Genomic DNA, 22501 nt, shown 5'->3' on the forward strand with positions numbered 1-22501 from the left:
GGTTGTTCGCTTCCAGGCAGTGGAGGTTCGACAAGATTTTCACTGGGATTGCAGATGATGGAAGGTGCGAGGCACATCTTGGTAGGTACCTTACAGTACTTACCTTGGGTGCCCTACCTGGGTATATCGTGGTCCGAGGTACCTACGCAGAAAAGCCGGGGTGAATTAGCGGAGAGCACCAGCTAAGCACGCTAAGCGAGTGTCATCCGCCACGGTGAGTGGCCTGGAGTGGCTGAGGATTAGCGGCGACTCACCGTTAGCGCCTGTATCTTACTGGCGAGAATGGCCTGTCAGCCCTGGTGGAGGCATCCCAAGGTCGACGATGAGGTCATGCCCACAGCTGGAACCACGTCATTCTCGACCCTCCTTCCACCTCACCTCACCTCACAGGCTCGCACGGCATTCGTACACCCCTCCCATTACGCATCGTCAACTCCATCCAATGTCCTCACGCAGGTAGGTAGGTAAATAGGTACCCTACTGCCTTAGACCTTTCTCGCCTGATGACTACGTAGTGGTGACCTTCACCAAGCCCGATTCAACGGCCCTCTGTCTGCTTTTGCACGGCGCGTGAAAGCCGCGGCAGCCAATTCCTGTGCGGTGCGTCCATCTTTCCTTTTGTTGCTATTCTTCCACACCCCCCCATCTGACGCCATTCTATCAACTAATAATTCGTGGTTCAACAGGGAAAACTCGCCCAGCTTCTGTCACCTCTTGCCCACTACTTATTCAATACCATTGCCTCTGCCAGGTGCTCGTAAAATACTTTCGTCTCTATCCCTTCAACTAAGCCCATCAACCCAGCCATCTCTTGATCCTCTCCCAAATCTGCGACATCTCCATCAGTCTACATTACTATCAGAGGCACCATTCACACTCTCAACATGGTCTCCTTCGTGCCCATTGCCCACATTGTGGCAGCCGTCTTCTCCATCATCGAGCTCGGCCTTACTTCATATGGTATGTTTACTCCTCTCTCTCCCCAGTTCGGCCTTGCATCGATACATAAACTTACACCATCACAGTTGCCAGCGGCTACAATGGCTACAACGGCTGGAGCGGTTGGTGGTCTCGCTCTCCCGATATTGTCAACTTCCTCATCTTCAACTCCGTCTGGTCGCTGCTCGTTCTTGCCTACGTCGGCCTAACCCCTCTGTACATGACCCGCCTCTTCCACAAGCTCGTTTCCCTCGCGCTGCTTGTCATTACCACCATCTTCTGGTTCGCCGGCGCCATCGCCCTGGCTGTCTTTGTCGGAGCTCCTCACTGCGGCGCCAACACGTACTGCGGCTCCGCCCAGGCTGCTGTCGCCTTTGCCTTCTTCATCTGGGCCATCTTCATGTTCCTCACTGTTCTCGACACTCTCGAGGCCATGCGCTCGCGCGGGCATGCCACCAAGCACAACCACGCCTACCCCGGTGCTTAAACGATTAAAATCCATAATGAACGCTATACATTTCGGCTTGATTTTGGATGGCCTCCGGATGACGTGGAAATACCCCGAAGTATGAAACGGAGTTATGGGCTTTGTTTTTCCCGGTGTATTTATCCACCACTCTGAGTTGGTGTTACGGTTTGCGTTTACATTTTGGGGGTGTGAGGTTCCAGATCAATGTAAATCTTGATCACTATCGATACCCTAATAATATGAATCATGCTACGCGGAAACCCCAATCCCATCTGTCAAACCGTGAAGCATGTGAAATATTTTGGATGCCCACCGCTGTCACTGCTGATGTTATCTGAAACCCAGCTGCATCTAGTTCGTGTGGCTCAACATTTCCTGCTAGAACAGTAGCTTATATAACTGAATAAGATTCAGGCTTATAACTATCACATTTATTGGCCACCTTATCCAAGCGTGATATCTGATACTAAGGTATTGTTCCGTGCGTTGAACAATATTCACCTTGTTGAAGTGCTTTGTGCTTTCATAGAAACAGAGTGTATAGTCACCAGGTGCCTATTTAATATATCCCGTCAAATTTCGGAAATGTGAAACTGACGAATGATGTTCAACATGGAGCTGCGGGTCATCTTTGTTTCCGTTCCTAGAGTCCGAGGGCGGTTCCTGATGACTTTAGCATTTTGTATATACAAGATTCAAACGAGAGGCTTCTACGTCGGGGTCTTGAAGTGTGATGTCTACGGAGTAGTGAGGAGGCGAGTGTCCTCTAGTACTTTGCGATATCCCCATTATCCCAGCCTGCCGGACAGATGAAGAATTCGTACGGATGATGAAGATGTTCGAAGCTTTCGAGCCTTATCTGGGTACCGGGAGAGAGAGGGGGGGGGGGGGGGGCGCCCGCCCCCCCTCGCCCGCGGGGGCGGGAAAAGGGGGGGTTGGGGGGGTTGTTGGTGTTGGGGCGGGGGGGGGGGGGGGGGGGGGGGGGGGGGGGGGGGGGGGGGGGGGGGGCTCGCTCGCCGCCAATGACTCGTGGGGCTGATAATGGCGTCTTGGCGGTGATCCGCTCTGGTTGCGATACCGTGGTACGGGAGACTACCAGGTAAGGTAGTTAGATTGCGCCAGACGGCGATACGGTTTTTTGGCACCGGAGACGCCGGCCGACGATGATGGGCTCGGCGGCAACAGACAGCTGTCGGGTTTGAACGGTGAGGTGAGCAACAGCTGTTGGTAAGCCCCCGCCGTGGAACTGCCCGGTCGGCCAAGAGTCCGGTATCGTCGGTCAAGAATTCACCTCGGTGTGTCTGCAGGTCGGGCACGTGCATCAGATGCAACCAGTGACCTAAGTACTTGAGTACCTTACCTTACCTTGAGGTACCTTACCTTCCCTAAGGTATGCAGCAGCGGTAGGGCACCTCATTGGGATGAATGGAAGACGTGGGATGGCAACCTTCCTTCCTTATCAGCCCCGAGGTGAGGTGGGTGGGATCAGAGCTTGGGATGGCCCAATTGGCGAATGAGGGGGCGTCCTTCTGACACGCAGCTCTGCTCCATAGCAGGTGCGGGGCCGCCAAGGACATCTAGTGGGGCCGTGCCGCCGTTGACCCCTCACTCTTGCCCTCTCTTACAACCTTCAGTACACACTCACAGTACAGAGTACCTAAGGTAGGGTAATAGTCCTGGGAAGCAAACAAACTTGAGGAGGCTAGTATTCCTCCATACTGTAGATGGTATCTACACGGACGGACGACTCTACAGTACTACTGCGCAATATCTTCAATTCTTTCTAGGGACATGATCCTTCCGTTGACACGTGCTGATACCCAGCGCATTCTGCGGCCAACTGTGTAACCCCCCCCCCCCCCATTCATCTTATTCCACGCTGCGAATGCTGTGGGTGGTGCTGACCTTGCCCCTGTCTTTCAAGGACCTACTCCATACACGGGACGGAAACATACACATGCGCTACTAAATCATCACAGGGAAGACATCAGACGGCTATACCGAATGCAAGCATGTGGCCCGGCATATTGCCAGGGCCTATCCAATCTGCAGCCTTTCACGAACTGCTCAGCATCACGTTGAGAGACTAGCAATGCGTCGGTCATCTTAAACCACGTATTCTACCCCGGGGGCCCTCATCAGAGCTATCCGTCATTGCAGCTGCTGGTTGTCTTGGCAGAACAACCACCACGCTCTTCAGGCTCCTGGAGACCGACCTACATAAGACGGGGTCACCTCGACTCGCGTCCGCTCAAGCGACCGGCCGCTTCCATCTTTCTCCGTCTCTCTCATCTCCAGCTCCCGCTCCAGCTTTCGCAGTCCTTTCTCCCTCGGCGTTGCTCCCGGCGAGTTCTCTGTTGATCGCTGTGTCCCTTCGTTGCGCGAGACATCGACAAATCATCATCGACCACCAGTCAAGATGCATTTCAACTCCATCGTCGTCTCGGGCCTCGTGGCTGTCGCTTCCCGCCAAGTCAATGCTGTCCCTTGTCCCAAGCCAGCTCCTGTCTACAAGCCCATCACCAGCATTCAATTGGGACCGAGACCCTACTGGCTGGTCAACGACATGGACGAGGGCCCTCTTAAGGAAAAACTGCAGTCGTGTTCAGAGCAGCCCATCAAGCCCTCCAGCTGGAGCATTGGGCACCGTGGCGGCGGTACTCTGATGATCCCTGAAGAGTCAGTCGAATCAAACCTTGCCGGTGCGCGTATGGGTGCTGGCGTTCTCGAGTGCGATGTTGCCTTCACCAAGGACCGTCAACTAGTCTGCCGTCACTCCCAGTGCGATCTTCACACGACGACCAACATCGTTACCATACCCGAACTCAACGCCAAGTGCACCATTCCCTTCACCCCCGCCGGCAACGGTACGGCCGCGACCGCCAAGTGTTGCACCTCGGACATCACCGTCGCCGAGTTCAAGACTCTCTGCAGCAAGATGGATGGCTTCAATGCCTCGGCCGTCAACCCCAAAGACTTCTTGCTTGGTACCCCGAGATACCGCACCGACCTGTACTCTACCTGCGGCACCGTTATGACCCATAAGGAACACATCGCCATGACCAACGACCTAGGTCTTCAATTCACTCCCGAGCTCAAGGTTCCCGAGGTTAAGATGCCTTTCGAGGGAGACTACACGCAAGAACAGTACGCGCAACAGCTGATTGATGAGTACAAGGAAGCCGGCATTGCCCCTGAGCGGGTCTGGCCTCAGTCGTTCTTCTACCCTGATATCCTGTACTGGCTCAAGGCCGAGCCCGAGTTCGGCAAGCAGGGCGTTCTCTTGGACGAGAGTGGAGATACCCCTGAGACCTACCCGGGAGCCGTTGCCAACCTGACCCAGTTTGCTGCTGCTGGTGTCAAGATCATGGCCCCTCCTTTGTACTACCTCGTCACCGTCGAAGATGGCAAGATTGTGCCCAGTTCGTATGCGATCAGGGCCAAGGAGCTGGGTCTCAAGATCATCTCATGGTCTTTGGAGCGTTCTGGCTTCCTCGGAGACGACACCAAGGGCGGTTACTACTACACTTCCATCGCCAACGTCACGAACAATGACGGCGATGTCTATAACCTGCTCCACGTGCTTGCCCAAGATGTTGGTGTCTTGAGCATCTTTTCGGACTGGAGTGCCACTGTCACCTATTACGCCAATTGTTTTGGCCTATTCTAGGTACCTATAAGCTCTGAAATGAGGACATATCATAGAATAGGCAAACTCGGTCCCAAACTAATACCATTTTTCACGATAATGATCAACATTAAGGAAGAACATCCGTAGAAGCACCAGTATCAGCTGAGAAGCAGAGAAATCGGTTATGAAATCGGTCGTGATTTCCCCCAAAAATAATCATGCTATCTTCTTTAACGAACAATCCCAATGGGCATTGCAATATTAGGATTGTGTGCTTTACCAGTGAAAGACGAGAGCCGCCCACAGCCTCCCGCGGTGTGCTCAGTAGAGAAGATCGTTGACCAATCGACTTACAAGAGTTTCCAATTCAAAGTGGGTATCGCTTAATCAACATATCTACACCGAGCTCACCGACAAGGTGAACCTGGGCCTGACCTTGATTTTTAGTACCCCGCCATTAGCGTGACCCCGCCATCGACTGATTCCTCTTCCTCAACCCGTTTACCAGAAAGAAAAAGGTTTTCTTGGTCTTCGCAAACAGCTGGCGGCCATGACAGAACTATCAGCGGCGCCCGTCCTCTCGACGCCCGCCGAACACACCTTTGAAGACCCGACACCGACGCCCCCACCTCCACCGACCGCCGAGCGCACCCAAGTTGAGCTCGCTTCCGTCTACGAGATTGAGCGTACGGCGCGCGAAATCAAGGAGGGCGGCTGGAACCGCGTCGCCCTCCAGTTCCCTGACGCCATGCTACGTGACGCCTCATGGGTCGCAGAGGCGCTAACGGAAGCTCTGGGCGGCAGCGAAACCCATCGCGTGTACATCCTTGCCGACACGTCCTACAGCGCCTGCTGCGTCGACGAGATCGCGGCCGAGCACGCCGACGCCCAGATTGTCGTACACTATGGCCGCTCATGCCTATCACCGACGTCGAGGCTGCCCGTCATTTACGTCTTTACGCGGCACACCCTCGACATCGACCAAGCAGTCGAGGCCTTTTCTAAAGAATTCCACGACAAGCAGCACAAGGTGGTTGTGGTGGCCGACGTCACATATCAGGACCATGTCGCTCCCCTCGCGACGAAATTGCGCTCCGCGGGATACACAGCGTTGCTGCAGACCGAAGTGACACATGACCCGACCGGCACGATCCCAAACCGTAAGATCGTCGACTCTTCCTCATCGGACGCCCCCCCAACTACCGACCTGTCCGAGCACTCTCTCTTCCACATCTCGACACCGCCCCCAGCGCTCCTCCTCGCGCTCCAGACCCGCATGGCCTCTCTCCATGTTCTCTCGACGCCGAGCCTGTCGACCGACGATCCAACACGAACAACAAATGCCCTCCTCCGTCGGCGCTTCGCCCGCGTGCTAACCCTGGCCACGGCTGGTGTAGTGGGCATCCTCGTCAACACGCTCTCCGTGTCCAACTACCTCGGAAGCATCGACCTCCTACGCCGGCGTATCGCCGAAGCTGGTAAAAAGAGCTACACGGTCGTGGTGGGCAAGCTGAATGCCGCGAAGCTGGCCAACTTTGCCGAGGTCGACGGCTGGGTCGTCGTAGGGTGTTGGGAGAGCGGCCTAGTGGAAGAGGACGCCGGGTTCTTCAAGCCCGTCATCACGCCCTTTGAGATGGAGGTGGCGCTGAAGCCTGAGAGCGAGCGCGTATGGGGCCTCGAGTGGTGGGGTGGTATCGAGAAGATGGACCACGACGCGGTCAGGCAGGAGGAGGAGCTGGATGAGGACGAGTCGGCGCCGCCAGAATACGACTTGCGCACCGGCAAGCTGGTGGCCAGTCGGCCGATGAGAATGCCGATACGGTCGGCCAACAGCGAACCCAAGACCGGCGGCGACGACGAGGAGGAAAGCAGCAGCAGCAGCAGCAGCAAAAAGCCTGGTGAGTCGGCTTTGGTGAAAAGAGCAATGGGCGAGGTGGCCACCATCAACGGCGTGCTAAGCCCCGGTGCCGAGTACTTGCGATCGCAACGGACGTGGCAGGGTCTCGGAACGGACTACGACGAGGAGAGCAGCACCGTCGTCGAGGATGGCCGGAGCGGTGTTGCGCGGGGTTATACGGTTGGCGAGGACGCTGGCAGGGCATGAATAAGAGTGACGACTGACGGGTTACATTGAATCGGCGCAGGGCAGGGTACCAAAAACACACATACACATAGACTACTAGTGAGAACCTCAAGATACCAATTTTTCCATCGTGATTTGACATGTCATTGCTGCCGTGTTCTGAAAGTGCGATTTGGCCTGCACACCCACCGCAGATCACCTCACGGCCAGTCGTTCGGCCAAGCCAAGCAGTCGTTCTGAGTGTGGTAAGGATGAGGAGAAAATACAAGACAATCACCAAGCCGGATACAGGCAAACGATAATGGCCTGTGCAAAGGCAAAGCACGGCAGAAAAAATATGTCGTGAATTAATGCCGTTAGATTCGTCATCATAAACGAGTATGTCGTCCACTACATGCGCCGGGTCGCTGGAATTACATGAACCATCCCTGAGCATCGGTCATATACTCTCCACATCCTATCGTATCATGTCATGGTATCTTTATCTTGTCTTCTTGTTTTTCTCGTTCTTGTACAAGTCGTCAAATCCCTCCCTACCCCTCCCACCCCCCCCCCCCCTGCCCCCCTAAAAAAAAGAAATGCATTGCAATTATCGTCAATCTCGGTTGAAGAGATGTTAAACGTAGACGCGACGGTGAGAGTGGGAGCTGCGACGGCTGTGGGAGCGGTGGCTGTGGGAGCGGTGACGGCGGTGACGGCCGTGGTGGTAGGACTTGCGCTCGTAGCTGGAGGACAGGCGGTCACCGTGCATCCAGGCGAGAACGGCGGTGAAGAAGAAGAGGATGGTGTTGATGATGCCAAAGACCCAAGATGCCTTGAGCATGGCACAGGGCTTATCGGTGAAGAGGTTGAAGCGGGGCCCAGAGATGGTGACGAGGCCGGGGAAGTTTGCAGACCAGCGGCCGTCGCGTGCGAGGTTTGTGCAGTCGACATAGTTGATGCCGCGAAGGTACCAGACGGCGGCAATGAAGGCACCAACGAAACCAAGGTCGATGACTGCGACGAAGAGTGCATTTGTGCTGCTGCGGTGATAGCTGAAGAGGGTGAAGATAGCCCAGGCGAGGGCGAGGACGGAGACGATGAAGAGGACAAGGATAGAGTCGGGGACGATAACGTTGCGCTTTACGAAGCCATCGACGAACCAGGCGAGCATGCCCATGGTTGGGATCTGTGACATTGTGTTAGTTGAAACAAAACTTGAAATTTTCTTTACAAAAAAATAAAGAATAAGAAAATTGAGTAGTTGAGTTAATGTATCGACGAGGGGGAAAACGTACCAAGGTGACGATTTGGAGGAATCGCGTCGCCGCGAACATGACGGCGAACAACATGGCGGGCGGTTGGGAGCCCAAACGGTCAGGCAAGAAGCTACCGGTTGCTGTGTGGAAAAGATGCGACAAGCTGCGACAAGATGCGCCGGCGGTAGCGGTGGTGTTATTATTGTTATTGCGCTTGCGACAGGCGACTACGGATTCAAAGAGTCTTGAGATCGACAAAGACAAAGGCTATCGATGAAGGGGAGCTGCCAAGGTAGGTAGAGCAGGTAAGTGAGAAAGCAAAAAATCAAAGTCCCGCTAGCTCGGGGGGAGGGGGGTTTCTGTCGCTCGTGTTTTGTTTTTAATAGAGCCCTTTCAGATGAACGGGCGGGTGGTTGGGATGGGGTGGGAAGGGTGATTAAATAAACAAGGCGTGACTTGCGTGTGTGAGCCAGAAACAGAGCCAATGCAGGTCGGGTTTGGGTTTGGGTCAGCAAGTCTTGCAAGTTGCAAGTTGGGACAAGCCCATCCGGGGTGGGCAGCAATAGCAAAATTAGACCGGGGGGTGGGCGAGGGAGTATGCGCGTGGGTGTAGGTGTGTGTGCGTAGATAGAGAGAGAGAGAGAGAGGAGAAATAAAAAAGCAAGGTAAGTCGCAATGCGCAAGGCCAGGTTTATTTCGTCGTGGTGGTAAACAGGTGCAATTCGTTGGTGTGTGGTACTCGAATGGGGGGGGTTGGGCTGGATCGCGGGTTGCCAGTCAAGGATTGCATGGGCCAAGGATGATGGAGATGTCAAGGTGTAGTGCAAGGTGAAAGGAGAATGGTCGAGCATTTCATTCATGGATGGTGAGGCAGCAAAAAGGTAAGGTAAGGAAGGCCAATGTAACATCCAAGATGCCGGATACCCTGCCCGTTTCCCGCCTTTTTGTCATTTCCTGTTGTATCTACCATATTTTGCTCTCACTCTCACTCTCACTCTCACTCTCACTCTTGTCTGTAAATTTCAATCTCGCACTCGTGTGGATTGGATCAACCATGAGGTGGAGAGGCAGGTGTGCGATGGGACGGAATAGGTAGGAACGGGGATGAAGGCCTCACAATCTCATAAAGTGACAGATTCACATGGGTCCGGGAATCACTATGGTGGAAGAAAGAGGGTTCCGGCTGCGCAGCTCGGTGCAGCGGTTCGCGCTCTCTCTCTCGCACCTTGGATATGCATATAGACAGGCAGACATGGCTTGTTGGGTATGGCTATTGTTGCACGGCCTTACTTGATGGCTGTCTCCAAGGGCCAGGGACGAGCAAACGGCCGTCAAACAATGACACGGACTGGAGACAAGCATGTCGCAGAGCGGGAGCCCGAGCACCCTTGATTTCTCTCTCGAGTGTCCGCCCCGTACTATGTAATGTACTCTGTACTCTGCACCCGGTACGAATGACCAAGGATGTCTGACTTCAATTGGTAAGGTAAGATCTAGCCCGAAAACTCGGTAGAGGGTAAAGGGCAAGTAATGTGAGGACTGTGAGGTAAGAGAGAGGTGTTTGCTGATGAAGCCTGGTTGAAGTGAGCTGTGGTGAGGTGAGGTGCGTCACCAGCAATGACGTCGGCGATCGGCCTCCTCTCTGTCCCCTTTTGGCCGAGGCCTGAGGTGCCATCTGCGGCCTGCCCAGTTCCTTCCCTTGCACTTTCCTTCCACCCTGCACTTGCTTCCATAGGTACCTTACTGTGTACACATCTACCTACTGCGAGGTAAGGTACTCTGTCGTGTCTGTCCACCAAGTATCATGGCACCTTACCTGCACTGCAAGGTACCTACTCTGCAAGGTACCTCACAAAAACACCATCTTTCTTCGCGACTCTCTCGCCGGCATCTATACGCATACATGGCCGTCATCTTACAGATTAGACTGTCCAGTCTCTCCAATCAAAGGTGCTGCAGAATGGAGAAGAAAACAACCGGGCGATGCGCTCATTTTTGATGGCTGATTTCTTGCCCTGTCAATTCTGCCCATCGCATTGTCTATCCACACCATTACTGCTGGCCGGACTCGCTCATTCGATCCGGGAACAGAAGCCGTTGAGGTATCTCAGTCGAGGTAACACAGCTTGGTACGGCCACATACACCTTACGAGACCTTGGTTTTCCGGCCAGCAAAAAGCCATAGACTCATGGTCCAGACACTCGCAGCCTCAGGGTCAGACAGGCAGACCCCAAGTCCCCAACCGTCCAACGGCAAACAACTCATCCAACGTGGAGTTTTGCAATCATCTCGGCCAATCCTGTGTCTTTTCAAGACCCCCGGTACTGTTGCACGAGGAACCACTCCAACCTAAAATCGGCGGGGCTGGTCATCATCATCCACCATGACCGCCGGGGGAAAGAAAAATAAAATAAAAGAGTGGAGATGATGAGGTGGCTGGGGCCTGGGGTCTGGGGCTGGGCCGCTGGCCTCGACCCATCCCTCCCACTCAAAATCCCATCGCGACATCGTCTCTCCCTCCTCGCGCCTTCATACCAAGTATGTAGACCCGTAGTGTACCTTACGGAGTGCATCCGTACGTGCATGCACAGAGTATGGTTTCTTTCACGCTTGCACTCCGCATCGCCGGCGACGGCTTCAAACATCACGGCAGCAACACGGCCCTGATTCGGCCCAAGTGGAGTCTCAAGACTACGAGAATGGGACAATGGTAACGAGAAGCTACTGGATGGGTACACCACGTCACCGCCGCCGTCGATTCTGACGACCAACAAATGTCTCTGAATTGCGCCTTTTCCTGTGCCACGATCCTCGTGATCCTAATCATCCCTATTCTGACCTCCAACCCAAGTAGAAGGGGGCCATTTAGCTAAGGATCCTTGACCCGATTAACCAGTCTGGGCCAAACCATCTTGACGAGCGTCCAGACAAGCTACAGTCTATCCAATATCACACCTCACTCACGCCTCCCTTTCTAATGCTATCACATGTATCTATTCCAAGGTAGGTCAGACTGGCGACAATCAGGTAGTGATTCGTATCTCATTCGTCCAAAAAACAGTACGAGCAAATTGGCGGGTATCACTCAATCAACACAAGCAAGGTACTAACTAAACTATCCCGTCTCCAACTTTTATGTCCACCTCCAAATAAAGAGAAAACTCAAAGCCAGCCCAAGATATCTACAACTGGCCACCTGGCATCAGCTCAGGAATATATACAAAAATTATTTCGTCCCATCACGCCAGCTCCATCTCCAAAATGGCTTGGCTGCCCTAGCCTCGTCCACCTCATGGCTCATGATCATCAATCACATCCAAATCAAAGTCCCGAATTCGTGGCGCCATGCTGTCCGTCTCAGACCCCTCGCGCTTCACTCGTCCATGACTATACCCACCCCGCGCGCTCTTCCTATCCAACGTGTCGTCGAATGCAAGGAAGCCTCCTGATCCCGTGATGTTGCTTGGCAAGGGGAGCGACTGCTGCTCGTGCTGCGAGGCGCTGCTGGATCGCGCATAATTGCCGTGGGAGCCGTTATTATCCAAGAAGGCGCTCAAGTCACGCCTTCGAATGGGCAGTTCCATTGCCTCTCCTCGCTCTACGCCGCCGGCGCCGGTGCCGCCAAACGTGGCGGCACTGCGCATGCTTCCCGGTCCGCCGCCCAGGCCCTTGACATTATCTCGCGACTGCGCTCTCTTCATGTTGGTACCAGGTCGACTGGATGCTGGTGTACGGATGCTGCTGGCTGTGTCGCTTTCGCTAACGACGCTGTACGCCGAGCTGAAATGAGGCGCCGAACCCGTCGAGTGGATGGACCGGGTCCCGGTCGTCTGATACCCAGACCCTCGCGATGTCGTCGAAGCCGGGGCGCGCGGGTACGCAAATGGGCGGGCGAGGTTTTGCACTGGACTGGTATTGCCCGGTCCGCCCGAACTCTCAGCGCCGCCGTTGTTCGGCGTGTTCCAGCTGAGCTGTACTATCCAACAGTGAGATAGCTCGTGCGAGGCTTCGTCTGTCGTGCTGGAGCCCTTCCACGGAGGGACTCTTGTGCCCCTGAGGCGCGGAGACAGATGATACGGCACTCCGTCGCGGTATCGCACGTTGGGGGCGTCCACCGACACACTCGCCAGCGTCTGTAGAATGCCGTAGATCAGAACCCAACGTCCCCGTCGGGCTACGGCCGGATCGACCTCAGTGACACTGTCGCTCTTTTCGAATTTCACAAAGGCGTCAATTAGGTCCGATTGTGTAAAGTCAGAACCAAGGATATAAATGTTAGTGGCCTCGGTGTATGCCAACTGAACTCGTCGTTCCAGGGCACCCGCTCGGCCACCGTTGTTGGCACCTGCGCCAGTCTTCTTCTTGAACATGGAGCTCTCCTTTGACGGCGCTGGCGGAATGGATTCGGGTACCATGGGGTATGGATGAGGGATATGTGGAAACCGCAACTTATTGTCGAACTCGACGAGGATGTCTGTGATGGGAATGTCGATGTCGGCGTCAAATCCCTTGTCCTTTTCGCTCTGCATCATCCATTTGCGCCCTGATCGCGCCTCGGACATGTCCCAGACAATATCGCGGTTGACGAGGTAGTCATACAGCGCCCCAAAGTCCTTTTGCAATGATTGTGCCACGCTCCTTGTAAGCCATATGTCCTCGCCGTCGGAGTCTGGGAGACCAGTTGTCTGAGCCGGCGGCCACGCTCCTTGTGAGTGAAGGTAGTGGTTCAAGAAGAACTTTTGTAAACGGTCTGCAGCCGCCTTTGCCTGACCACCAACACCTGCCGGCCACAGGTCGCCATACTGGAACTCCACGAGTCTTTCTTCGGCCGCCTGGACGCGGAGCTGCGTCTCGAGACATGCCCGCTCCAGGAGCGCGCGGGTGATGGGCGTGAGGTCTTTGAAGTCGGCGCATGTCTCCAGCTGGCTGTACATGCCGGCGCAGTGTAGAAAACTCTCCCGCCAGCCCTCCTCCCATCACACAGCTGACCCTTCAGACCACGCCAGCAAGCTGACAGCCGTTTCCGGGTCGTTGCGCACGTCATCTATTCCCCGGGCTGACAGATAGTTCAAGATCATGCCGACGTTGTCCGCGTCCGGTGGCATGTAGGCATCCAATCGCATGTGCAGGTCGGAGAGAGCCTGGTGAAGCGTCAACCCGACCAGAGATGCGTGATAGAGCAAGGCAAAGACGTTTCTTGTTGTAATATGGCTTCTGAGTTGTTCTGTCTTGGTCATGTTTGCAGGAGTCGGGAAGTACATTTCGTATGAAATTTGCCCGTCAGCTTCGCCGAGATCCTCCGAGATGGGCGGTGTCGGTTGCCCACCGCGCATGTGTGGCCGAAGCATGGGTGGCGCACCCTGTGGAGATGGGGGCATGTAGATGTCCTCCTCGGTTGTGCCCTCCCGAAGCAACGTGATGAGATACCTCGATTCGGTCGCTTCGATTATGTGTGAGGATAGTCTGAAGGATGGGTTCGGCCGTGGGGCTTGGCCCTTGTGCCCGAAGAAGACGAGAACATCACCATTCGGATCCCACAGTTCGGGGTCTTTGCGTAGCTTATTCCACCTTTGAACAGGTCTTCCAGCGCCGATCCATCGCTTGATGGGCGGCGTGGTCGGCACAGGAGGCAGCTTCGATGCCGGGGGTGGTGATGTAGGCAGATCCATATCCTGATGTCGCATTTGTTGATTCATGTGCTGCATGTGCTGCATGTGGTATTGGTGCTGCTGCTGCTGCTGCTGCTGCTGTTGCTGTTGCATGTGCATCTGCCGCTGTATGTGCATCTGCTGCATCGTGTCCATGTTGAACTGTTCATAGGTGTAGTCGAGCTCCGTGGGAGACATTGGGGCGGGATTCTGATGTTGACCCGGGCGTACAGTAGCGACGGATTCAGGACGGAAGTCGAGTTCCTTGTCTTTGCGCTTGAAGGTGAAAGTCTTGGCCAGGCCTCTCCGTACATCCTCGCTCTTCTTGTCCAGCCTGCTTCGCAAACCCGACTTCTCAATGCCCGAGACGTCTTCCGTCTTGATGGTAGGTCTCCGGGCGCGGGCATAGGCGAAGTCGTCTAGGGGGCCGGAGCTCCCGTCACGACGGCCGCCCTCACTGCTTCCACTGCCACTGCCTATGCTGGGTGTGCCTGGCTTGATGTCGCGTGGAGGCTCTGAGAACTTGAGGAAGCGTGCATTTGTAGTGCCGATGCCGGTGCCAACGGGTAAAGATGCGCCGGTCTGGGGAAGCGGAAACTCGGGGATGGTGAGGTCTTCATATTCTCCTATTATGCCGCCGGTATTTGATCTTGCCCTCGCCTTTTCCTTCTCGGCTTGAGTGATCTTCTTGCGCACATAGGCGCTTCGGCCGGACATGTTGACGGGTGATTCTGCCGGTAAAGAGGCCTTGCTCACGAAGAGCCGCTCACGCGCTGTGGATGGGCCAGTCCCGGTCTGAACGAGTTACAGGTTATCCCAGGAGTTTGGTGTGGAAAGGATGCTGTAGCGACTGCAGCTGTCGCGAACGTCGATATTCAAGACGTGAGAAGAGCTGCACAAAGGATCTCCGTAGAGGAAGAGGAAGTGATGAAATTGAGAGAGACAGAGAGGGAGAGAGACGACAGACAGACAGACAGACAGACAGACAGACAGAGGTGAGTGAATGGCAGCCCACCCCCAGAGTGAGTCGAGATAAGATAAGACGACTCAAAAGTCCCCTAAAAGACCTAACCTGGCAAGTGCCTGCCTTAGGTGCCTTACCGTACCTAGGGTACACTGCTGCAGAGTACCTTACTCCGTAGTGTACCTAAGTACGGAATGTAATCGGTACAGGGAACCTCAGGTACAAATTGCCCTGATTGGTGCTTTGGATGGGTAGATAAGGTACCTTTGGGGGGACCTGGTAGGGAGTCGAAATGAGCATGGAATGAGGGAGCTAACTCTGATAAGGTACCGAGGTAACCAACGTAAGGTAGGTACTCCGTAAGGTACGGGACAGGTAAGGATTTGTTGCTGCAGTCGGGTGCTCCCTGAGATGAGCCTGGTGAGGTGAGCCCAGTCACGCAGATGAGAGAGGTGGTGAAGAGAGCGAGTGTGATGGTGAGGGTGAGGGTGAGAGTGAGGGTGAGAGTGAGAGTGAGTTGGTGAGCACTGGGGTTCGGACAGCGGGGAGCCCAGCCGATTTGGGGTAGAAGGTTCCCGGCCCGGGGGGGGGGGGGGGGGCAATGGCGCTGCTCCTGTGGCGTGTCGTTCCCCAAATGACGGTCCGTTTTAGGGTGTCTTGGGCGTTTGTGGTGCGTCTATTGCGCCCGCTGAGATGGGCGGATGCGGCCGAGTTTTCCCTTCTACGTTTTTTTTTCCACCTTGTCTTTTCTCCCTCTTCTCTATCGTCTGTTTCGTTTTGATTTTCGCCCGTCGGATCTTCTCTTTCTGCAGGTTGTGTATCTAGGAAAGAGTCGTCTTCCTTCGCTCGGTGTGTTCCGCTTCAGATGAATGGGACCTTGGACGACGGGACTAAAGGCAGTCACTCATCAGCATGGTTCAGAGGGCAGAGCGGAAAGAGGAAATTGGCTTCGGGCAGCAAAGAGAATGACTCCTCACGTACGCTCAAAAACAGTTTGTGGATCATGAAAGGCCCCGGTCAGGTAGGTACTCGATGCGTTTTGGTGAGATGAAAATGGTCGGATGAGAGCAGCGTGGATGGAAAGAAGGATGCATGCCAAGATCACAAAACAGACCTCTTTGCAGCAGCAGCATCCATTCAATTCAATTCTTTTTCGACGACCGAACGATGCCAAGCAGACGTGGTGCGTACTCGATTTATACGTAGGAGCCGAGAAACCCGATCCAGAGTCAACAGAGTATCGCTGTTTCTGTGTGGGATTCGCGCCACCGCTCAAGTTTCGGATTCTGCTCGAAGGATCCCTTAACATCCGTAGTGTCGTAGCGATTGCGTGGAGAACGCCCGTTTGTACGCAGCTAGTTGTCGTTCGGCCGGCCCGGTGAAGTATGGGAATCACTCGGTTCTCGGACAGCTTCGTCGAGTCCGCGCGTGGCTGATCCAGTCGTAAGGTAAGATGGTGAACCTGCAAAGAGGGAAACACAATAACAAACTAGAAACAAAGCAGCAGAAGTAAAGCAAGACACCGGGTCACACGCGGACCAAGGTAAGCTGACACTGACACTGTCAATGAGACGAGCTCGCAGAATGAGAATGAAGGGGGCATATCCCCCAGATATCCAAGTCATGCCTGCTTCAGACTCCAGCCTTCGCGTCCGTCACCTTCGCGGCTTGTCTCTTCTGCAGCTGGGCCAACCTGAAAAACGCCCGTTGACATGTACCTTGCCCTGCTCGGCCTTACATGGCCTTGCTTGCCTTGGCTAGGAGCCGGCCATACGGATACAGCCCTTGCTGAACCGAGCGTCCAACGCCGTCCTTGTCCTCGTCCTCCGTCCCGTCCGTCGGCATCTGCAGTGCTGCACACTCGAAAGCTGCAGCCGATTTGGCCTAGTCATCTACCCTGGGTGTCCGGAACCCGCTATGCACACTACTGTACACAGAATGCCATGCCTGTTCGTACTTTGGAAGGGATCTGCTGCTTGACATTGGTTTGGTTCGTCTCCGAACGAGGATATTCGTAGTCCAAATGACCAGGCTTCGTGCCCCCATCTTTCCAAGGCTTCTTTGTCCCCATGTCGCGTTCCCAGGGAATACGGAGTAGAGACTGGCAGCAAGGTAGATTCGTGGGGGACGCCCCGGCTATGACAAAGCGCCAACGCCAGCGGCCGACCCCAGAAGAAGTCTTTGCAAGCTTCTTCTTTCCTTGCACTCTGTACCCGAAGTAATGCTGACAGTCAGTCTTCTTCGGTATGGACTGGAACCATTGGTGATTTTGTCCCGCAAGGGGCCCTGGTAAAGCCCAGGAACAAGGGTAATTACTGCCAAGAGCCCGACGCTATATAAAGTATATAATAAGACGGCTCTAAGTACCTTATTATCGAAGAAAGTTAATTCTTTCTAAGTTATAAGTATAAGAATATAGTTTTAATAAAATAGTATAGTACTTACTTAGTACTTAAATTAAAATACTTTTTTAAGCTTACTATAAAAAAAAAATAACTATATTACTAACTACTTATTATCGAGGTTTATAATATTATAGCTTTAATTATAATAGCTTTACTTATAATAAGTAAAAAGTTTAATTATAAGTCCTTTAAAAACCTCTCTTTAAGGGCTATAAGAGCTTCTAAATTAAGTTAAAATGCTTATTAAAATATTAATAACTAAACTAACCTTACAATAACGACCTTAATAAAAAAACTAAAAAACGAACTAAAAGATAATACTAAAATCTTTATTAATATTAAGTACGATTTATAAAGCGTAATAACGTAGTTATAAAATATTAATAATATATTTTATATTAAAAAGACTATTATTAGTATTAATAAGACGAATAGGGCCGTATTAATATAATACTTTAGCTTCTTTTTATAGCTCGAGGACTATAACTTTAAATAGTATTAAAAATTTATTAAAAAGCTCTCTTAAGTACTCTAATATATTTATTACTATTTCTATAATAATAAGACTCCTAGTACTTATATACGAGTATAAGTTATTTATTTTTAAATAATAGTACTAGCTTATTAATAAGTTATTAAAATTACGATTCTAGCGATCCCTTAATAAGGGAGAGGGTAGAATAGAGGAAAGGATAGGTAAGAAAAGGGTTAAAGTTAAATAGTACGGAATTCGAGGGCAGGGTAATATTTATATATACTATAGTAATCCTTTAGTAATGCAAAACGATGGAGTTAAACAGTGAGTAAGACGGCTTAGTATATAAAGAGTGCACCACGCTCGGCGACCAGAAGGATCCAGGCCCTGGTCTCCCAGTCCGATTGATTGTGCCTCGCTGATTGATTTAATTAACTGACTGACTGACTAATATGACATGTTAGATTGGGAAGGAGAAAGTCTGCAATTTTTCAACAGAGACGCCGCTTGTTGTGTCTATCAGGAGGTATCCATAGGCACGAACAACGCTAGATTGTCACTCCAGAGTCCAGATCATCACGGCATGGGGCCCTTTGCATGCCATGGATCGTCGCGTCCTGTTTCTAACTTTGCCATGCAGGTGACAATTATCGAGTACTGGTAATTACATGTCAATATCACCGTGAACTCTGCTGACGGAGGCTCACTCTTGGGAAAGATGTTACCAAGATGTCCAACGCATGGACGAATATTCCGTACAGATGGATAGAGAGAAATGCTCGTCGACTCCTCTTTTTGCTCCGAGATTGGCCCCCAACTGCGATGCATCCGTCCATCCGAGGTTCCCATCGGATGAGCCATCCACCTTCATGCCCACCCAACCCCCGAGTTGAGACTGCAATGTTTCAATATGCATGGTTCCTCGAGGGCAGGGCTCCAGGAATCCGCCCATATTCCATTGAACCCAAGTCTTTGGGTCGCATTCTGGTTCCTCGAGGGACTGTGTCGCCGTCGCCGAGGATGCAACATGGCGACGCCGGTCACACCCTTGTCGTCGACTCGCGGCGAGCCATGTTGTCCAATTTGCTTCGCAGTGTAAGCATTTGTCGTCGTCGTGGTCGTACTGTGCAATGTACGGATACGGAGCACTACATATATTCAGGGCACAAGGCACAGAGACCCAACAATGATTGTTGCCCATCCACTCAACCAGATAATCAGCCGAAGCATAATCACGACACCCATGCAGGCAAATAGCAAACACAAGAGGGCTAGTGAGAATGGCAACGAGCGTCACAATCTAGGGGTAAATCCCCTCTATATACGGATACCTATGTACCACTACGCAAGCTTGGCCTGCTGTTTCCAGGTTGTATTTCCACACGCGCTATGCCTCATTCTTCAACCGCCTTTTCCCATCTTGTGCGGAAATAAAAGAAATGAAAACACAGAAAAAGTCAAAAGTACCAACGCTGCAGAGAAGGTCCTCATTAACAGAAACCGTTGCAAGCCCGACGCCCTTGGCCCCTTATCAGCGATCACAAAGGACATGCCCCTTGCAGTCGCAATTGCACTAATGCAGGCAAATTTGGCCGTCATGCTGAGTATCCATCTTGGGTGTATGGGGTACGTAGTACATACGGATAAGGACAACTATCCGTACTTGGTCCGAATCTCCAAGGCGCGCGATCGCTGCTCAGCTTCCTGATATGAACCGTGGAAACCTGTGACTGCTCAGCTTCCCAAGGCTAGAGATTGACTTGATATATGTGATGCTCAGTCCCTCAAGGTCCAGAGACTGGTAGCCTGTAGTGTACGGAGTAGGTCGTAGGTATAGACAGCCACGACAACTAATGGCATTCCCCATGTCAAATTTCCCACTGCATCGCTTCTTTGTCCGCATCTAGAAGCTGCCAGACGCAATTCAGGAACTTGGCCCAATGTTCGCGGTTCGCCTCGGCTGGGTTGGTTGTGTACCAGTCTTCATGTTCTATCCGTACAGAGTACAAACGCAACATCAGATAGCCTACCAGCCCTCCATCCATCCAGGGGAGACTGGCGCAGCCCGTTGTCTATTGGACGCAAGGCGCAGACGTCCTCTCGATATCGCCTAAGGTTCTCAAGGGCCGCATCTCTTGCATTGTGTATTACTTGACTAGGGCGAGATGGAGCCAAAGGTCTGCGAGACGACGCTCCCAAAGTAGCATCATTCAGGGTTGGAGCCTCCGTGTCAGCTGCACTACAGCATCTCACCATGTGGGAGTTTGTGAGCTGCACCCCAACTCTCGGCCGGAAACCCTGTCGTCACCAGTTCGCAGGACCCGGTCAGGCTGTCACCCCTATTGTTTACCGTGGAAGGCCAGCAAAGGTTAGACAGCTGGAAATCCCAAAGTTAACTCAACATAGTTGATCAAGTGGCTCCTGGACTTCTTGAAAGTCTACTCCTCCCGATGAACGTTTCTTTGTGCCGTGCTTTCGTCCCAGCCATCATGAGATGGGCGGCACGTCCTGGTCAGCACTAACAAGGCAAGCCCAAATCACCCTCCAAACGCCGTCGCGCGAAAGCGGCGGGCGTATTCCGTCAGACTATTCACCCTAACGTACAGCATATAGCTCCTGGCTTGATTGTGCCAGGAACAAGTCCGAGCGGAATTAGTTTCAAAGGATTGCCAAAAGTTGAAGCCCCCAGGATCATGGATAACCGATAGATATGGCGTAGGAGCCATTGGAAACAGCGATTTTACAATGGGGGAAGATGGAGTGCATGTCGCCGATACCAGCTGTGCACAGAGTATGCTTCATACTACAACGGTGTTATACGAATACAGAAAATATACTGAAGTTAATATAGCTAGTGTAAGAGGTAGTTGATCGCCTGGCGAGAAGTCCGGAGAAGCGGGACTGACACTGATAATTGAATGAACTTTGAGTCTAGAGAGACGGTGAGAAGCAGGCTTGAAGATATGGGTACACGATGAGTTTGCAGATGTTAGTTTTGACGGCTCTTGGTAACGTAACAGATCCAGAGCGCCGGGTTCCTCATGTCCCAAGTCCCTCCCCTCCTCTCCCCCCGCCCCCTTCCTCCCCTGGGCCCTGGGCCCTGGGCCCTTGGAGTCTTGGACCCTAAACTAACAAACTACTGCGTGCGTCCGTGACTCTTTGCCGATCAGTCATGGCCACATGGCATCCATCGACGATAGCAGCCCTGCCCCCTCCGCCCTGACCTCGAACCAGTGGGTCCGGCGTGTGGACCCTGCTCGCAGGTGAGCCGTGACACTTCTCACCTGGTAGGTAGGCGAGTAGGATTATTATGTGTAGAGTTTAGTTTGTGCCACGACTTACGCATTCCTGACCTACATGTCTTTCAACATACAGCTTGATGACTGGTGGCACTGGTGTATGTGCATTTTGCAAGGCTGCACGCGCAGTCAAGCTACAATAGAACTTGGTACAGATACAGAATCAAAACCACTATGAACCTGTGATTGCGACGCCATATTCGTACGAACATGAGGATTCAACCACCGGGCGTGCCTCAAACTGTAACCTCCGCCGGGCTGCATCCGCATCACATTCCTGCAACGCCATGAAGCCCCCCCCCCCCCTTTTTTTTTTTCTTTGCGGCTATCCAGAGTGCGAGCATTCGAAGCCTACTGCAGCCAGGGATCCGTCAGACCAACGAGGCAGCAGGGCCCCGGTAAGCCCGTAACAAGAAGCGCGTTGCCATACACTTTCTTAATCAACCAAGCCACGCCCTCTAGCTCTGAACCATCCACACATGTAGGGTCCGAACTGGAGGGGTCAAGAGTCAGCCCTCGAGTGGGAGCTGTGGTTTTTGACGGCATAAGTATCCCTCAAAGCCATGTCCGTAGCAGGCTCAGTTGGCTCGCAAAGGGACCAACCTAATATACGTACAGATCGGAGATGTGAACGCATGATGAAATGGCCGCCACTACGCAATGATGATCCCTTGGCGGCCGTGACATCGCAGCTTCGAGATGGATGTGTTGGCTGGGGCCAACACGAAGGAGGGCCGACATGGACAATGGTGGCTAGACACCGGCCCTTTGTCCGTCGAGCTCCGGCTGACACGCCGCAAGATCTGGGTGATTCGGGAATGGCTGATGACATCTAGAATGGACAGCCTCGGGCTGTCCGCCGATTGAGCGGGACAATCCACCGCAGTCCGCTTGAGCTCTCCGGTTCTGACACCCGAATGTCCCCTTTACGGAGTAAATAGATCCGGTTCCTCCCCTCCCTTTTTTTGTCCGTTCATTAGGGCGAAGATTTAGTGAAAAAGGGAGCGGGCGGGCCCGCGCACGGCGCTCAAGACGGCTTCAGCGTGATGCTGCTTTTGTTGAAAATGGATATGAAGTTATGAACACCATGACACAGATACTCGTACCATATATGTATCCCGTATCCGTACCCCGTACACTATTGACAAGGAGTGGAGCCATCATCTTATGGGAGACGCTGCTCGGAATATTTACCTCCTCCAAACCCACGCGGTGTCCATCTTATTCCAAATCGTCGCCCACAGTTTCGCCCACCCATGAGCCAAAATTCACAACGCCAAACTATTTCCCGATCCTCCGAGTCCAAGCTGGATGCCAAAGCCCGACGATGAGGTGGTCGGTACCAGTGA

At 53.0% G+C, this 22501-nt stretch overlaps 7 protein-coding genes across 7 annotated transcripts; 4 read left to right on the forward strand and 3 right to left on the reverse strand.

Moving 5' to 3' along the window:
* Positions 1-884: 884 nt before the first annotated feature.
* On the forward strand, positions 885-1426 carry CTAM01_06631 (uncharacterized protein; the record flags this gene model as incomplete). Its single annotated transcript, XM_060522658.1, has 2 exons — positions 885-960; positions 1026-1426. The coding sequence occupies 2 exons, from the start codon at positions 885-887 to the stop codon at positions 1424-1426; spliced, it is 477 nt and encodes a 158-aa protein (XP_060382917.1).
* Positions 1427-3827: 2401 nt separating this feature from the next.
* On the forward strand, positions 3828-5078 carry CTAM01_06632 (glycerophosphoryl diester phosphodiesterase; the record flags this gene model as incomplete). Its single annotated transcript, XM_060522659.1, has 1 exon — positions 3828-5078. One exon carries the CDS (start codon positions 3828-3830, stop codon positions 5076-5078), a length of 1251 nt encoding a protein of 416 aa, XP_060382918.1.
* Positions 5079-5589: 511 nt separating this feature from the next.
* Positions 5590-7143, forward strand: CTAM01_06633 (diphthamide biosynthesis protein 2; the record flags this gene model as incomplete). The annotated part of the gene is made up of 1 exon (XM_060522660.1): positions 5590-7143. One exon carries the CDS (start codon positions 5590-5592, stop codon positions 7141-7143), a length of 1554 nt encoding a protein of 517 aa, XP_060382919.1.
* Positions 7144-7738: 595 nt separating this feature from the next.
* Positions 7739-8453, reverse strand: CTAM01_06634 (uncharacterized protein; the record flags this gene model as incomplete). The annotated part of the gene is made up of 2 exons (XM_060522661.1): positions 7739-8290; positions 8400-8453. The coding sequence occupies 2 exons, from the start codon at positions 8451-8453 to the stop codon at positions 7739-7741; spliced, it is 606 nt and encodes a 201-aa protein (XP_060382920.1).
* A 1400-nt stretch (positions 8454-9853) lies between these two features.
* CTAM01_06635 (uncharacterized protein) lies at positions 9854-10093 on the reverse strand (the record flags this gene model as incomplete). The annotated part of the gene is made up of 1 exon (XM_060522662.1): positions 9854-10093. One exon carries the CDS (start codon positions 10091-10093, stop codon positions 9854-9856), a length of 240 nt encoding a protein of 79 aa, XP_060382921.1.
* Positions 10094-11651: 1558 nt separating this feature from the next.
* CTAM01_06636 (uncharacterized protein) lies at positions 11652-14726 on the reverse strand (the record flags this gene model as incomplete). Its single annotated transcript, XM_060522663.1, has 2 exons — positions 11652-13287; positions 13351-14726. The coding sequence occupies 2 exons, from the start codon at positions 14724-14726 to the stop codon at positions 11652-11654; spliced, it is 3012 nt and encodes a 1003-aa protein (XP_060382922.1).
* A 3761-nt stretch (positions 14727-18487) lies between these two features.
* CTAM01_06637 (uncharacterized protein) lies at positions 18488-19110 on the forward strand (the record flags this gene model as incomplete). The annotated part of the gene is made up of 2 exons (XM_060522664.1): positions 18488-18513; positions 18582-19110. The coding sequence occupies 2 exons, from the start codon at positions 18488-18490 to the stop codon at positions 19108-19110; spliced, it is 555 nt and encodes a 184-aa protein (XP_060382923.1).
* Between the last annotated feature and the right edge of the window lie 3391 nt (positions 19111-22501).

Source organism: Colletotrichum tamarilloi (assembly GCF_030869305.1).
Source record: "Colletotrichum tamarilloi strain Tom-12 chromosome Unknown Scaffold_18.1, whole genome shotgun sequence".
Lineage (NCBI taxonomy): Eukaryota > Fungi > Ascomycota > Sordariomycetes > Glomerellales > Glomerellaceae > Colletotrichum > Colletotrichum tamarilloi.